General features: G+C 44.8%; 4 protein-coding genes across 4 annotated transcripts; 3 read left to right on the top strand and 1 right to left on the bottom strand.

Annotated features, from left to right (window-relative positions):
• Positions 1-485: 485 nt before the first annotated feature.
• PHALS_07718 (C2 domain) lies at positions 486-2078 on the top strand (the record flags this gene model as incomplete). The annotated part of the gene is made up of 7 exons (XM_024721236.1): positions 486-699; positions 780-879; positions 941-1065; positions 1141-1359; positions 1416-1515; positions 1582-1988; positions 2053-2078. 7 exons carry the CDS (start codon positions 486-488, stop codon positions 2076-2078), a joined length of 1191 nt encoding a protein of 396 aa, XP_024586354.1.
• A 49-nt stretch (positions 2079-2127) lies between these two features.
• PHALS_07717 (transmembrane 9 superfamily member 4-like) lies at positions 2128-4229 on the top strand (the record flags this gene model as incomplete). Its single annotated transcript, XM_024721234.1, has 4 exons — positions 2128-2319; positions 2384-3597; positions 3656-3937; positions 4001-4229. 4 exons carry the CDS (start codon positions 2128-2130, stop codon positions 4227-4229), a joined length of 1917 nt encoding a protein of 638 aa, XP_024586353.1.
• Positions 4230-4394: 165 nt separating this feature from the next.
• Positions 4395-5687, top strand: PHALS_07716 (uncharacterized protein; the record flags this gene model as incomplete). Its single annotated transcript, XM_024721233.1, has 1 exon — positions 4395-5687. The coding sequence occupies one exon, from the start codon at positions 4395-4397 to the stop codon at positions 5685-5687; it is 1293 nt and encodes a 430-aa protein (XP_024586352.1).
• A 7139-nt stretch (positions 5688-12826) lies between these two features.
• PHALS_07715 (uncharacterized protein) lies at positions 12827-13123 on the bottom strand (the record flags this gene model as incomplete). Its single annotated transcript, XM_024721232.1, has 2 exons — positions 12827-13003; positions 13070-13123. The coding sequence occupies 2 exons, from the start codon at positions 13121-13123 to the stop codon at positions 12827-12829; spliced, it is 231 nt and encodes a 76-aa protein (XP_024586351.1).
• Positions 13124-15943: the final 2820 nt, after the last annotated feature.

The following is a 15943-nucleotide window of genomic DNA, read 5'->3' as shown; positions in this document are numbered from 1 at the left end:
CTGGAGACCAGTGTTCGCGCAAAGTGGATACTGGCTCGAGCGGAGCGGGCAGATCGAACCGTCGAAACAACTCAACCTCTAGTGACGCATCCTCGCTGGCTGCTTCAGTTGCTCTTATTGCCGTGGCCTTTGTCGTCTCTATCTCGAATTAAATGACGAAGTATTGCACGCGGCTACAAAGTCACATTGATGACGCATTTCAAGAACGAATCTCTCATTTTCTTCTTAAAATGCATTTTTGATTTTTTTTATAAAGTTTTCTCCTTTGTCAGAACGTCTTTTGCTTGCTTTATTTACCTGTGCTAAGTAAAAGGTTTACGACGAGAGCAGCACTAATGTAACTTTGTGGTTGATCTAATCGATAGGTTTTCATGCCGATAAGAATAATACGAATACAACGCTTATTACACTGGATCTCTTGAATCAGACTCCAGAAGACAAATTTTATTCGGTCAACGCTTTTTGCATCGCGAATGAGGTCATCCATGAGCCACCGCTCGTCCGTCAGCAGCAGCATAGCTGGAATGCCAACGGCGCTGCGTAACGATTCCATATTGTATCTGACGATTCTCTCAGCCCGTAGCTTGAAAAAGGTTCAGACATTGGGCGAACAAGACCCGTATTGCAGTGTGTACTTAACAACAGGAGGAAAGGAACAAGAGAAAGCGGCGTTTAAAACAGACACACACGACAATGGAGGTTGATAAATATGAGAATAATGGATAACGTTGTTGTTGTGTTGATGATCTTATCTTGACACTGCCAATTGCAATCGATAGGGACGCAGCCAATGTGGAACGCCAAGGGCCACATTTTGATTCCCGATATCTCAACCGACGTCGTGCGCTTTCGCATTAAAAACAACAATTGGGGGAAAAAGTATGAAGATAAAACGATTGAGTACGAGGACTTTATGTAGCTGACGATGCTGTTTCCGCAGTACAGTGATTGGAGAAATCGCGCTTGCAATGCGAGACCTTTCGCGTGGAAGGTCCATGGAGAAAGAATTCGCACTGACCCCCCAGGGTTATCTGAAGGTGCTGATGTATCTCTCACTGGGTCATGGTACGCTGATACTTAAATAAGCAATGCTTAATGAGACAAAAGGGGGTGACGATGATATTTGACTTTGTCCTACAGAAAACCCGACCTCACAGCCTCGCGTCAAGTTTGGCGAATATCCAATGCATTTCATTCCTGGGAAATCCAAACTCTACTTAGGTCTTATCTCGGGTAGTAAGCTGCGTGATATTCAAGCATTTGGCACGCAAGACCCATACTGTGAAGCTTACCTCGGTCGAAACCGAACGCCGTCCGCCAAAGATTTGATTTATAGAACGAAAACTCACGACAATGGAGGTAAGACACTTAATCGCATGTTATAGCCATTGCTAATGTGGCAGTTGATCTCATAGGAAAGAATCCACGCTGGATCGAGGGTATTACTGTCGGCGTGCGATGTATCGAGCATGACTTTCTTGTGATTCGCGTGATGAACGACAACACTGTCAAAGAGTATGATGATCTACATACTTTGACTCGAATCTCATTCCTAACTACGTTGTATTGCATTCTGCCAAGTACGCTCATTGGGGAGCTTTCTTTAAAAGTAGAAATGCTAATCGGACGTAGTTTTGAAGATAAAAGTTATCCTATTGAAGCAGGCGACACCATTGTAGGGCAAATACGACTTCAGCTTGCTTTGTTTAATGACGAGATTATGGATGAAGAAGAGATTCGCGATTGTGACGTAGACGGTTGTTCGTGCACTTCAATACATCCGGTTCGAGCTACAAAGGTTGGAGACGTGCTGATCGATGGCATTTCGCCTGAGGGTGTGCAATATTTAGAAGCCGGGACTGCCGTACACACTGGCTGTGAATTAGCTGGAAATTACGTATTAGAAAAAGATGTATACGAAGGTGGTGGTTGGCAGGGTGAGGAGCTTCGACTTGATCAATTAAGCACGTTTTCTGACGACTGGGAAGGTGACGAGTTGTAGACACTTTTTTTCTTTAGTAATATAACGACATGATTAAATTATGTACACAGTATGTAAATCCGCTCTCCGACTTTGACGGGGTTTAATTGTAAGGGGCCGCCAGTCAGCTAATACTGCATTAAAGGATGGGATCGTCGAAGTCGCTCGCCGCACTTACGGCGGCCGCTGTAATGGCTCCATATACTGAGAGTTTCTTACTCCCGGGTGTGCAGATGACGACATACACGAAGAGTGAACCTCTTCCTCTCTTCGTCAACAGTTTAAAGTCATCCGAGACGCTATTACCTCTCGATTACTACAAGCTACCTTTTTGCCAGGTAATTTGCTCATAATTCCTTTAGAGAAAGGCTATTTTGAGGCTCATTTTGAGTTTATGTGTAGCCCGAAAAGATCGAGTACAAGTCAGAGAATCTGGGCGAGTACCTAACTGCTAACCGTATTCAGAATTCCCCATATGAGATTAAGTTTCTTGAGGGACAGCAATGTACCGTTTTATGTCAGCAGGAATACGAAGAGGTGGATGTCAAGACGTGGGAAGATACAATTAAGGACTCGTATCGTGTGAACTGGATCTTAGACAACCTACCGGCTACGTCCGTATCGCCTGAAGGTGGCATGACAGTCGGTTTTCCTCTTGGAAGCTTTAATCCTGAAGTGGAAGTGGTACCACAACTTAATAATCACGTTAAGATACTTATTGGTTACAACAATCATCCGATAGGTACGACAGCATCTGAAGAAGAAGGACGCATTGTGGATTTTAAGGTCATTCCATATAGTTTGGATTATGCATTTCGAAATTATGATAAGGCCAAAAATCGTATGGATTCATGTGAGCATTCGAGTGATCTGAAAAGTCCACTATATGTGCGCAAGAACAAGGATGGCAAGATGCCCGTTTACTGGACGTACAGTGTCGAATGGGTTCTCGATAACGAGCATGATTGGCGTACTCGTTGGGACGTCTACTTTGATGCTGGTTCAGGCGGTGATGAAGTGCATTGGTTTTCAATCATCAATGCTCTCGTGATCGTACTTTTCCTTAGTGGAATGGTTGGAATGATTCTCATGCGCAGTCTTCACCGTGATATTAGCCGCTACAATCGCGTGCCGACAGAGGAAGAGCGCGCTGAAGAGCGTGAAGAATCGGGTTGGAAACTTGTGCACGCTGACGTGTTCCGTCCGCCGTCCAAGAATCCGATGCTTTTCTGCGTTATGGTGGGTACAGGCTGTCAGCTTCTAGGTATGGCGTTCGTCACGCTCTTTTTCGCGGCTGTGGGCGTTTTAGCGCCTTCTAATCGAGGCAAGCTGGTGATTGCTCTCCTTGTGTGCTTTGTGCTCTTGGGTATACTGGCTGGATTCACCTCAGCGCGTATGTACAAGATGTTTAAGGGCAAGCGCTGGCAAATGTGCACCGTCCTTACAGCTGTACTTTTCCCGGGCATCATGTTCTCGCTCTTCTTTTTTCTCAATTTGTTTGTCTGGGGTGCTGGCTCAGACGCTGCAGTACCATTCGGCTCGATACTTCTTGTCTTCTTCCTCTGGACTGGCATTTCTGTACCGCTAGTGTTTGCAGGGGCCTACTTTGGTTTCAGGTACGCATGTTTTTAGGTAGTTAATGGAAGGCGATCTTATTATTTGAAACTCTCCTAGGAACCCATCGATGGCATTTCCTGTGGCGACGAGCAACATCCCGCGTCCCATCCCACCTCAACCATGGTACATGACTCACGTGACGGCAGCGGCAGTGGGTGGCGTCCTGCCTTTTGGTGCCATCTTTGTAGAGCTCTTTTTCGTGCTCTCAGCTTTGTGGACAGACAAGTACTACTACGTCTTTGGCTTTCTGCTGCTAGCATTTCTCATTTTGATCAACACGTGCGCGGAAATTACAATTGTCCTCACGTACTTTCAGCTCTGCGCTGAAGATTATAATTGGTATGTCTTTGGACGTAAAGCTCTTTCAGTGTGGGTTGTCTAAGTTTGTGCTTGATTATACAGGTGGTGGCGGTCATTCTTTGTGTCCGGTGCTTGCGGTGTCTACGTATTTCTCTATTCGACGTACTACTTCTGGACGCGTTTGGACGTGGCGAATTTTATAGGCGCCATGCTTTATTTTGGCTACATGGCCGTTATCTCGGGTGCACTAGCGCTATTGACGGGTGCCGTAGGTGTTGGTGCTTCGCTCTGGTTCACACGCAAGATCTACGCTTCCATTAAAGTCGATTAGAGTTTGCGAGGAAGGGACAAGTATGGTAGGATACGATCGAACTGGATGCGTTAAATTGCTGAGAGTGCTACCCACTCACATTTTTTAAAGAATCATAAACAATATACGCACACTTGCATTCCGTTCCGGTTAGTGACTTTCCGTTACAAAGGCACTGTTACATTCATGGTTTCTTCTCGAAGATCTGTATCACCATCCTCCTCGTTTTCAAGTTACGACAGCACGTGCAGTCAGGAACAAGCCAACGAAGCTCCAGTTGATAACTCAAGTAACTTTTTCAACGGTCTTCAGCACGTGAATGTCGATCAGGACCGTGAAGTGGCAAGACGAGCTCTTGCAGATCTAGTAAAACTCTATTTTGATGAAGACAGCGATTACACAAGCGACGATGATGAGTGTGGATCGTGCTCGGAAATAGAGTCACGAATGTCGTCGCAAAGCTCTCAAAATCCTGAAGAGTCTCGAGGAATGACTCTTGAAGAGCTATCAGTGGCAGTGAACGCTGCTATCGAACACCATCGACCCACGAAACCTGCTGTTGTGCAGGTAGCATGTAAGACAAAAGGCAATGATTCCAATGACGTCGATCAAAAGTCAGACAATTGCTGCTCTCGGCGGTCTTGTCAATATCAACAGAAGTCACATACTGCGTCATCTTTGGAAATGTTTCAAGATATGCTAGAAAGAAAGATGCAACAGTTTTACAGTCGCCGAGCGGTCGACAGTGCAGCTAAGGATAAATGTAAGAGCAGTCAAGATACTGTCGTCAAAGCTTTTAATGGTGCAGCTCAAGATGAAGGTAGGAAGAGTCGAGATGCATCCACCAGTTGTAATTATACCGTTGATCAGCAGCAACAAACTACGATATGCGTGAGGGATCAAGCAACAGAGACTGAAGAGATGAATAACCATTATCCACTCAGTGAACTGATCACCCCGATACAATCAATGAATACTCAACATAGTGCTGATCTGTCAACTCAATCAATCATAGATGGTCCTACTCTTGCGGACCTTCATTTTCACAATGGACAATACCAACGAGATCGTCTAACCACAAAAGTATTTGCATCCAAATCGTCTTGGGGCTCATTTTCTTCATCTGTAGATGCTGCGTGTTTCTCCTCTTCTGCCAGTGAGCACAGTGTGGCTTGTAGTGTTGGTAGCAATACCAACATCAAAAGCAGTATCACAGGTCGGCGAACTCATAGCAGAAAAGTAAAAGACATACCCAGCCGAGCATTATTGTCAAGCAGAAGCAGTGATCAGCATCAGAGTGATTTGGCATCAGTAGAGACAAAGCAACCGAACGACTGGCAGTTTTCACAAGCTCAAAACAAAAGAATTGATGAGGTAACTCAGACATCAGTCGTAGATCTGTCAGCAGATACGATTAAGGTACCAAGTAACCCAGAGAATGTGAAGTGGGAGCTGGATCTCTCGAACTTTGCTCTTTGAATATACATATCTTCTTGCTGCAAAGTGAAGTGCCTTCGTTAACGGATTTTTACAAATACAAAGCGGAAGGCTTTGATAAATGACGAGCTCTACGGCTTTGTAACACCTGCCGCGTGGAATTCAGCTATTAGGAGACGCCCTGGTCTCTCGTAACGTAAAAGAACAAAACTAATGATTTATGCTGACGTAGAATTGGTTGGTTGCATCACAATCTGGAGTGCACAAGTCCAAGACGTGCTATAGTCGATGATAGCTGACATTGTGCTAATGCTACTGTACCAGTTCGTGCTGTGACCGCAACAGATCGAACACCCCCTTTATTGGTAATCTGGAAGGAGAGAAGCGGGGTCAGGATTATGAATCACCGAAGCTCTCGATACGTGGTAACTCATGTCTTCGACTATCTCTCGATTTATATAGCTCATGGCGTTCCAGACACGCCATATTTAGGATGAGATTGTATCCTAAATTGTGGTAGACAGAGGTAGTTCCTAAAAAGCTTAGAAGAGCCTTCAGCATTTTTATGACTGTCTCTATCAAGACGCTGGATATGATATTCGCATTGAGAATCCTTAGTGCTATGATGGATTTTAATTTACACCAGAAAATTGAGTAGCACATAGCCAAAACCAACGACAAAAATTTCCAACATTGGACAATAGAACTGGCGGACAACGTCCAATATTTGAATAACTTTCACAATGCATCACTCTCTCCTATAGATGACGACAGCTGCCATTTTCAATAGAGTGTCCGAAAGGGTGCGCTTTACACCGAAATCTTCTATTCTACATCCTACAATGAAGCGGCAAGTGTTGCGCTCGGTGCGAATCGGTACTTCCATGCCGCGAAGGCATAAGCTCTACGAGCGCACCAGAGGCGATGTTCTTCGGCCATGTTGAGGAAAAACTAGAGAGATTTATTTACTGCCAAGTAGCTCCACGGTACCAGCAAATGTTTCATCTACGATAGCGCAAAACATCTGTGCCTTGTGTGCCCTATTTGCTATAAGCCGAGAGGTAAGAAGGGCCGATCTACATCACAAGGGCGAATGGTGAACTTCTCACAAGGGAATGTCGATCCCAGTAAGCGCAGTGCGGACTACCGGAAAGAACTGGGTCGTTTCGTGCCTCATGGAAGTCATGATAAACATAACCAAGCCCAATGAGCAGTCATACTATTTCTGAGAAAGGTGAGACCCATAGCGTAGGGTTGTTGCATTTCAACGTCCTTGGGTTTGTGAAGCCGTGGAAAGTCTTAATATACTCATAAGTGTTGTGCAACTACGTACGACACTCGACTACCAGAAACAGTAGACAATACGCGAAGGTGTTGAAGATGCCAAATTCGAATGAAGTATTTATGCGTCTCGCCACGGCACATAGGCAAAAGTACTAAAGCTAATGTTGAACCCTAAGATACAGTTTGAGATCTTTAATAGCAAGAAACGTAGTCTCTAGATTTGGACTACAATCTCATTCTAGATGTTGTGTGGTCGGAACGCCACGACGTTACTAGAGGCCGAAAACGTTAGGTACCGTGCACTTCTCTCCTTGTGAATCATTGGCGAGTCATTAGCCCATCTCTGCCAGGAAACAGAAGTGCCTTTTACGCGAGCACAAAGCTGCGATGGGACATGAAAAGTTTTAAAATTGGTTGCGATATTATTGGTTGATGCCTTGGGTTAAATTAGAATACAGAAGCGGTAGTAAGGCGCGTTTCGAGTGAAACAGAGAGAAGCTATTATATATCGTGGTCTCCAGAGCATATCCCTACTGCGACAGTATAGAGATATTACATCTCGCTATACAAAAACTGAATCTTCGGTGGAACGATTCTGTACAGCTGTGAGCTGCTGTCTCCATTACCAGAACAGGTAAAAAGTTGACGCGACTGGGAGTCACTATCCCCACACTCAGACAGTGAAGTCGAAGGATTACTGTAAGCCGCAAGTAAAAAAGGTTAGGTTTGGCTGCAAAGTAGAACGATTTCTCCTCGACACGATGTAACAATACTGTTGAGTCAGTTCTACCGTACATCCGGCGCAGCATGGATGATCTGCGGGTATGCGGCAAGATGAACGATGTGACCGAGCTGTACGTCCCCTCTCTCATAAAGAAGAATCTCTCATTAAGCTGAGGAGCATAACATCATGAAATGTGAGCAAACGTTCACAAAAGCGTGAAGTCATCATAACAGGAAGATTGATACTGAAAGAGAACCTGACTTCAATATCTGTCATGGGTGGTCCATTAGTAAAGATACTTCAAGCACCGAGTGCGAGAAGTGGGACGGCAATTAGCAAGAATTCTCTCTATCTTTTGCAATAGAATTACCACGACAATGTGAAGAGAGACCAGCCACGAGTCTAATGTCCGGAAATGGAAGATTGTCATGAAATTGACTTTGTTCCGGGAACCAATTCATGTGTCGCATGGCAGTGACATTTACCCATCAAGCGGTATGACGTCGCTGAAGCATTTTCATGCGCGATGCACGAAGCGAGATAGTTAATCTCTCCAGTCAACGCCGACATTCTGTGTTAGAACGGCTAACAACAAGAGGATAACTAAGCCTCCTTTTAATACGCATGTAGTTACATATTCCAGCTCAAACATTGAATCCTAATAATCATGTGCGGTAGAACAGCACGATCGGCTGAATTCTCACTGGGCTTGACCTTGCTAGTAAAATTATTTCGTGAGAAACAGCAATACTCCCTTCACTACGGTGAGTACTCCGAGCGGGATGCTTTGAGCGCGGGTAGATATGCCACAGAGACTGTTCGATGCGTCAGCAGCGTTCAATGGTCTAGTGACACAGCTGTTGATGCCACACTGTGGCTATGCATAGCTTTTGTTCCACAACATATATATCCGTAATAGAGCAGAGCACGAGAATTCGGATGTGGAGAGCCATACTGAACTATTGCGAGCTGTCCTGAGTATATGCGCTTAAGTAACATGTTTAATAACATGAATAAGCGTGTCTTTGGCGCCAAAGGAATTCCATTTTTGAGTTGCATCATTGGAAATTTGGATCTGCGGACAGACTTTCTAAAATTACGGACATCGTAAATTGATCATTGCCTCTGTTCTAAAAGGAATATTGGAAGTGGTATGTTCTGGGTGGATTGATTGGACAGGTACAGTACCAACTGTGCCGACATTGCATGACCCTCACTAATATCTTTAATCGATGTAGAATAGTGTTAAAGACTGGCAGATGGAGCGGCTTTCTAGAGTGTAAGTAACTCCCTCGTGCGTGCTTCGATTCAAGCGCTCCCAAATCTAGGTCGGTCATTCCTCGTCGTCTGTGATATTCAGCCTTTACAATAGGCTGTGCTTGACACAAAGCAGATGCCAATATTTATAAACGCAAGATTACGTTTGAGTTTACCCAGCTAAAATTTGCTGAGAAGAACTACCTTGTTTATGATATGGAGCTATTTTCAATGAAGGATGCCCTAGGGTGAATCTGCTTGAATCTACGCCGATGTAATCTATACAGCTCATGTGTTGCTGCGCACCGCGACGTCAAAACCACATCTTTCTGAGATAATCCTTTGCGAGCATACCGTTGAAGTAAGTTGTAACCCGGGTCGGCGTGTTGTGATGGTGGGTATGCCTTCGCATCGCCCCGGCAATAAGCTGTCACACGTCACAATGCTGACAATAGGCGATACAAACATCGTACAGGTCAGACATAACATATTTTTTACTGATGAAAGATCTGAAGCAAGGGATTTGAGAGTCTAAGGTTTTGCTTTGTCATAGCGCGCAGTTGCACACCTACACCGCTATGTCTTATCCCAAGGCTTGCTGTGCTGACGTGCTGAATTTTTATGGCACTTGACGTGTATTTGTGCCTCATGATGAGCACATGTCCTATTGGATACTGAACAAGGTGCATGGTATCCTTTTGGTGGCCATCTCATAAGAGATAAGATATTCAGATCGATGGCGCGGTAATATGATAACCTCATGTGTGCGCTAGTGCAAATCGTGTCAGGAGGTCAAACCCGCCGCATGCAGCTGCACTTTTTTCAGCCTACCGGTCCCAGCAGAATGCTGACATTCCATCCGTATAGTTTTTATTTGTGAGTTTTCTGAATACGCGTCCGGAAATACCGGTATTGTGTTTTTTTGGCACTTCTGCGCAATATGGCTCATTAGCTAGCGACTTCCAGCGATATTATCAGGTGAGGATAGAGTCAAGCTGCTCTATGACAAAGTGATTCGCCAACTTTGCTTGTCAAATGCCATAGTGTCGAATAGCAATCCACGCTTAATAGCGAAGTTTTAATAAGTACTAACCGAACTACTCGGTATAAGTCAACCGCTGACGATCTGCAAACAGATCGTCAGATAGAACGCGGAAATAACTTTGTGGTGGGTATCCTCACTAGCACTTGAGCGAAAAGACCGCGGTGCTGGATCGAGCTGTTCATTATGTTTGCGATAAATACGCTGTAAATGCCTGTACAAGATTCATCTTATCGTACAGAAGTGGTTTGGTGACCTTCCGTGCTTTTCAGGCCGCCACAAAAATCGGTTATCTATGCGGAAGAGGGACCAATAGAAATCAACGTGCTCATAATATACTTCGTAGCAAAAGTAGTGATTTTATTTTGATGAGATAAAGCGCCATGCGATGGATGAACGACGCTCCGGCTAAGAGCCAACACGAACGAAGGCAATACGCCGATCCAGAGCCAGCCAAAATACATACGAAAATGATGCGGGGTAAGAGAATTTCTAAGTGCAAATAATATACATACACACGTAGTGTTTGCAATTTGCAAGACAAAGCTGCGACCGCACTACACTTTTTGTTCGTGGTCGAAGCAAAAGAGAATTTTCAGGCTCAAATATTCCGAAAAGAATGCAAACACAACCTGCATTCTGTATGGTATTCTCAAGCCATACCAAGTCCCAGCTCTTACTAGTTGGTAGGACGTGAAAGGCTCTATTGCAAACGGAGCAACGCAGCTATAATCCCCCCATAGCTGAGTCACTCTTCTACTTAAAGTAGCTACACGTTCTGAACCGCTGAAGATGCCGCAAATGGGGCGGTACAATGGCAACCAAAGACAGAATCCAAAATTTGGTTCATTTTAACATCGGTCGTACGCCTTGACTCACGGAAAGAGTCGACATGCCGCCACAACCGAAAAGAGCCTACAAGAATGCGAGAGGGTCGACCTCCGCCGACACTGCTCGATGAGCAACGGACGGCCACTTTTACCTAAACCGTTGGTGAGCCGACGACTATTAAAGGCAATTACCGGTTCTGGGTGAAGTGAAAAGGATACCCCTAGTCTGAAGTTTAAGGTTTACTTCAGAAAGATCGCTCTGGTGCCATGGTCTCGACCAGGTTTGGCCGTCGCGATACGCTTCCTAATTGTAGGTGGTGAATGACCTAGCGGTGTAACGAATTTTGGTGTTAGCTGCTTACGCTATCTCATGAAGACATGCAGGTCTGTAAGCAGCAGAAACCTGCGAAGGTGGGATGTCCGTCATGCTTTGTACTTTCCAAAGTCAAGCATGAGATGACGCTCTAGATGGTCTTCTGTTTTGCTGAAGCTGGTTGTCAAGTCATTAGAGGGGTGAGGCGACGTATTTTCTTTCCCGGCGCGCGAAAAAACAAAATCTGATACTCAGCGGCACTTTTGGTAGTTTCTAGTACCCAGGTGCATTCCTCATGGAGGGAACGGGTTTTCACAGCCACTGCTGCACATTGCTCATACAGAAAGCAACCACCTGTCGACAGAAATAGCAATCCCGAGACGAATTTTTCGCGCTCATTTTTCTCTAATTGTGCGCGGAGTCTCACATGCTTGGGCTTGTAGGACTTCGCGATCACGGCGCAATTACTTATCCACGAGTAGACGTGACTTTGGTACTTGTAACAGAGCAACCTTGACATCGTCGGAAGATTAACGCAGGGTGTCACATCCTGACCTAATTTTAAGCGCACAGAGTCTTGAAGTAGTGCAGTGGGAAGGCTGAGCACCGTAAGTGACCTCCCGTCGGAAAATGGCAAACTCGTGTCCCACTAGTTGAGTGCGGAGGTGCATTGTCGGTACTCGGAAAGTCACTGGGATCGCTGTATCCGCGAAAACCTTCGCATTCTAGTGGAGCTCGCTGTGTGATTTGGTGCGCGACAGCGAAATCCCGTTGCAAGTGTGCCTAGAAAAGTAATATGGTCAAGTACAAAGAGTATACTGGACGTATCGGTGCGGTGTCTTGGAAATAAGCGTAAATCTCGGTTTGGCCTACATATAAGCGAAGAAGCGTATCGGAACAAGCACTGTCATTCTTTGTGCTTCACCCTTGCACATTTGATACCATTCAATTATATACTATACTGTACGATTGAACGAACTTCATATATATATATCACTTGGTGTAATTGTGAATATCCATGTGGACAGTAGAATCGGTATCTATGACAATTACCGAGCTCCGACTGTGGATTTTCAAGGTACAGCCGCACTTCAGAAAGTATTGTGGGAAGTTATAAAACGTCTTATTGAAGATAAAACAAAAATAATTGTTTTAAATGTATTTACTACCAAAGTGTTAGTTGGCTTTGGCGCTAAAGTCTGCTTTCGGAGAAGCGCACTCATCCAGTCTTTGTGCAACCTCTGCGAGTCAAAGTTTTCCCGGTGCGAAGTGCATGACAATCCTGTTGCATTAAAGGATGCGTAAGGCGCAAATGTTTGATATCGTAATATAGGCGGATGCCATGTTTTAGTTCTTTGGAGCCCGGATGCTCTTTTCCTCCACGGTGTGGTAGCTTATCACCTTTGGCGCACTTATTGAGTCTCCACCTCCCGCGCTCTATCCTGCATTTATAAAACGAAAGTTTTTTTGCATCCAATGACACTTAAGTAACATCCGCTAGAAATTAGGCAAACGCAGCAGGTCTCGCTGCAAGCAGCATCTCTCCGGGACCCCGTTATGATGATAGGATTCGTGGTCGCCTCTTGGACAGGGTCTGCAGCTATCGCGGCGATTAAAGTCATCTGCTTTTGGGACACACTTCGCTAAGTATCGCATCTCCTGACAGATTCATCACGGTAACCGAGTTGTGGATGTGCAGACTTTCGCGACATCGATCGGTCGCATCAACAGTTAGAATATTGGAAATGGAACTTCCAGTAAGTTTTGAGCGAAAAGCCATGCACCGTCGAAATTGTGCAATTTTAAAAACACCTTAATCAGTCTTGTCTTGAAACATATTCTTCTTTTATCAAAAGCGGTTAATAGAAGCAGCCCCTCAAAGAGAGCCCGTTGTATCTCCACTGGCGTCTAATTAACGCGTTTTGTAGGTATCCCATCAGATTTATTGAATGCCTACAGGCAAAATTTTATCACATCTGGCCCATGGACGATCAATTGTGCTTTCCACTCGATCCAAACCAATGACATTAGCTTATCATCGAAGACAGATGCTAAAAAGTGCGACAGGTTGCCTTGCATCCCCCGAAGAGAAAATCTTGCCTATACGAGTCCTCGACTTCGAACGCACAGAGAACGGGCTCGTACGCTTTGCCTAAGAGCGGGCTTAAATCCACATTGTATTCAAACATTAAGTGTTTTTAAAGTTGCTACGACATTTATCAAGCTAAACTGAAGAGCTTCATGTAGTGCATGGCATTAGGCGTACATCCCACGTGTCCCCATTACATAGCTCACTAAGCGTAATGCTTCATTATATTACTTTACTTTGGTACTTCCGAACTCAACCCTAAGTCAAGGAACAATAGTGTAAATAGTGTAATGTGCCTGTACAACATAATACGGTACATACCTAATATATACTGGCTCTAAAGAGTTTGAAGGCAATCATTACCAAGTTAGACCGCGCACCGTTGCCGCCACATCTCGTTTGGGCATTGTCAAGATAGCTAGCCTTCTCTAGAGAAGTCTTGGTTTGCAGAGTTTATAAGCGCAGGGCGAGTTGTATCCGACTCTTACGCCTTAAAAACAACATAACTGATGCGCCACCTCATCATTGTGCTATCTATTGTTTGTATGCTGGGCAGTGAAATAGTTGATCCACCCACCGACCAGGCTTGTATTTCACCTCAAATGTATGATTTTGGTGCTCGTAAGCACTATTCATTGTCTTAATATGTGCTATACTCAGCACGGAATCGCCTGACAAACGCCGCGTATGTGTACCTCATAATGACGATCTCAAATTCTAAATTTTGTATGAGACATACACGACACTGCTTTAGGAGTCATCTTGCCGAGAAACGATCACCACAATGTACTGGTGGTCAAAAATTACATACTTTGTGCACACGTGTGAAGTGTGCCAGCGGATCAAACACTTGTCACATGCTTTAGAGCCGGCCGTTTCTATCATAGTGCTAATATTTCATGATCATGCAGTTTTGACCTTCCAAAAAGACGCTTTGGATACGAGTCGTCTGAACGAGATGGCTCGTTTCGTGACTGTCAGTGACGTTGTTCCTCTGCAGATTTTTTAGCAATTATCTCGGATCGGGTTCATACCTTTAGGGCTAAATTCGGGCAAATTTTGTATAAAATGGTTGACCAGGTTCGGAATGTTCGCAAAGGACCATGCATAGTCACTCGATCAGGCTAACGCGTTTTAATTGCGTTAATTGCGTGGAATAGTTAGGACATTAAGCACTTGCGCAAATCGACTGAGGTGCTGAAGCCTGCTAATTCAGTATACGTTTTATCACGATATACTTTGGCTTTATCAATTCGTTTACAACTAGCTTGAGTAATCTCCATGACTTTCAAGAAGACGTTCCAGTCTTGATATGGGAGAGTAATCGATTGTGATCGACTTGCTAATATCAACCTGCTAGCAATCTGAGAGAAGAGATCAGGCGTCAAGCGCCAAGCGCCAAGCGGATAGAAGTATATAGGATGACAAGGTAGGCGAAACATACATGAGTTTGTCCTATGTGACAAGGATCAAAATTGACCCACTCATACATGAGACATCTGCAGTTTTTGATACTGAGGACCACCGTAACTGCATTGGACCATTACAGGTATAGCTAGGAGCTGATAGTGTTATCCTTTTAAAATGAATAAAAAAATGCGAACGCGATCTGCTTTTACTATGAACTTATCAAAGCCATATCACGATCTCGCTACCATGACCCACCATGACCCACATGGACGCGAATCGCTCGATTATAGAGAAAATTCAGTCTAGAGGGCCATGTAACTGAGTTACCGTTTGCTTCACAGTAGCAAACCAATTTGACTGCTTGATGTGACTCGAGGCCTAACTTTTGATCCGATAGTACAGACTTGCGATCGTGTCCGAGAGATGACCATGTCTGAATTGGACTATTGAAGAGATTCGACTCGTTGCGACAATCGTGAAATCTAATGAGGGTTGGCCACTATCTACCAGCGAGCTGATCTGGTAGCAGCAAGATTAAGCCCACAAAGGATTGATGGTCGGCTGCTCGCCGAGAGCCCAAATTTTTTTGAAGTTTAACGCGCCACTATCACTTTAAGAGATCTCAAGAGTTTTTGAGTTTGAGATTTCACTTCTGCGCAGGCGACATCGCCTGCGCAGACCCTTTATGCTCACATATCCATGATAAAAGACGAAGTCGTGCGTCACGACATTCTCTTTAATAGCGAATGTATTCGGCCTTATTCCAATATCAAGAGTTTATTGCTAGCTGCACTATCAAGCCCATGGGTATATGGGTATAATTATAGCTGTCGACAGCACGAGCTGGAGGTGAAGGCAGGTACCCGCCTCGATATTGACATCGCGCTTTGTGCTTCGCAAAGTTAGCATTAAGTGAGGTTCTAGTAAGATGTCTGATTTATCGAAAGTGACTGGTATGATCCAATTGTAAGCAGTATTCCCGAGAAGTGAATAGGAAGCACTCACGGCGCTAATTCTGGCGCATTTTTAACCCTAGAGAGCTGAGAAGGCGTGAGAGCGCGATTGTTGAGTACAATCGCCGTGTTTGCCGTGCATACGTGGTTACTCAAAGCGACTCCCGTCGATCCAAAGCTGTTTGGCTCTTCTCATACGCAAATGGTTCGATTTGCGTATGAGAAGAGCCTTAGACCTCCGACACGATTTGACGCGCACACATGTAATGTCGCGGAATGCTTGACGTGCGCTGACGGTAAAGACTGAGCATCTTTCACCAAATACGTTCAAAAGAAAAGGTCGACCAAAAAAGAAGCGAATCAAATCACAGCATGCCACACTCGAAGTTGACGCGA

Source organism: Plasmopara halstedii, assembly GCF_900000015.1.
Source record: "Plasmopara halstedii genome assembly, contig: Scaffold_3120, whole genome shotgun sequence".
Classification (NCBI taxonomy): Eukaryota; Oomycota; class Peronosporomycetes; order Peronosporales; family Peronosporaceae; genus Plasmopara; species Plasmopara halstedii.
The sequence above is the reverse complement of the archived record's forward strand: the minus strand, read 5'-3'. Positions and strand labels throughout refer to the sequence as shown.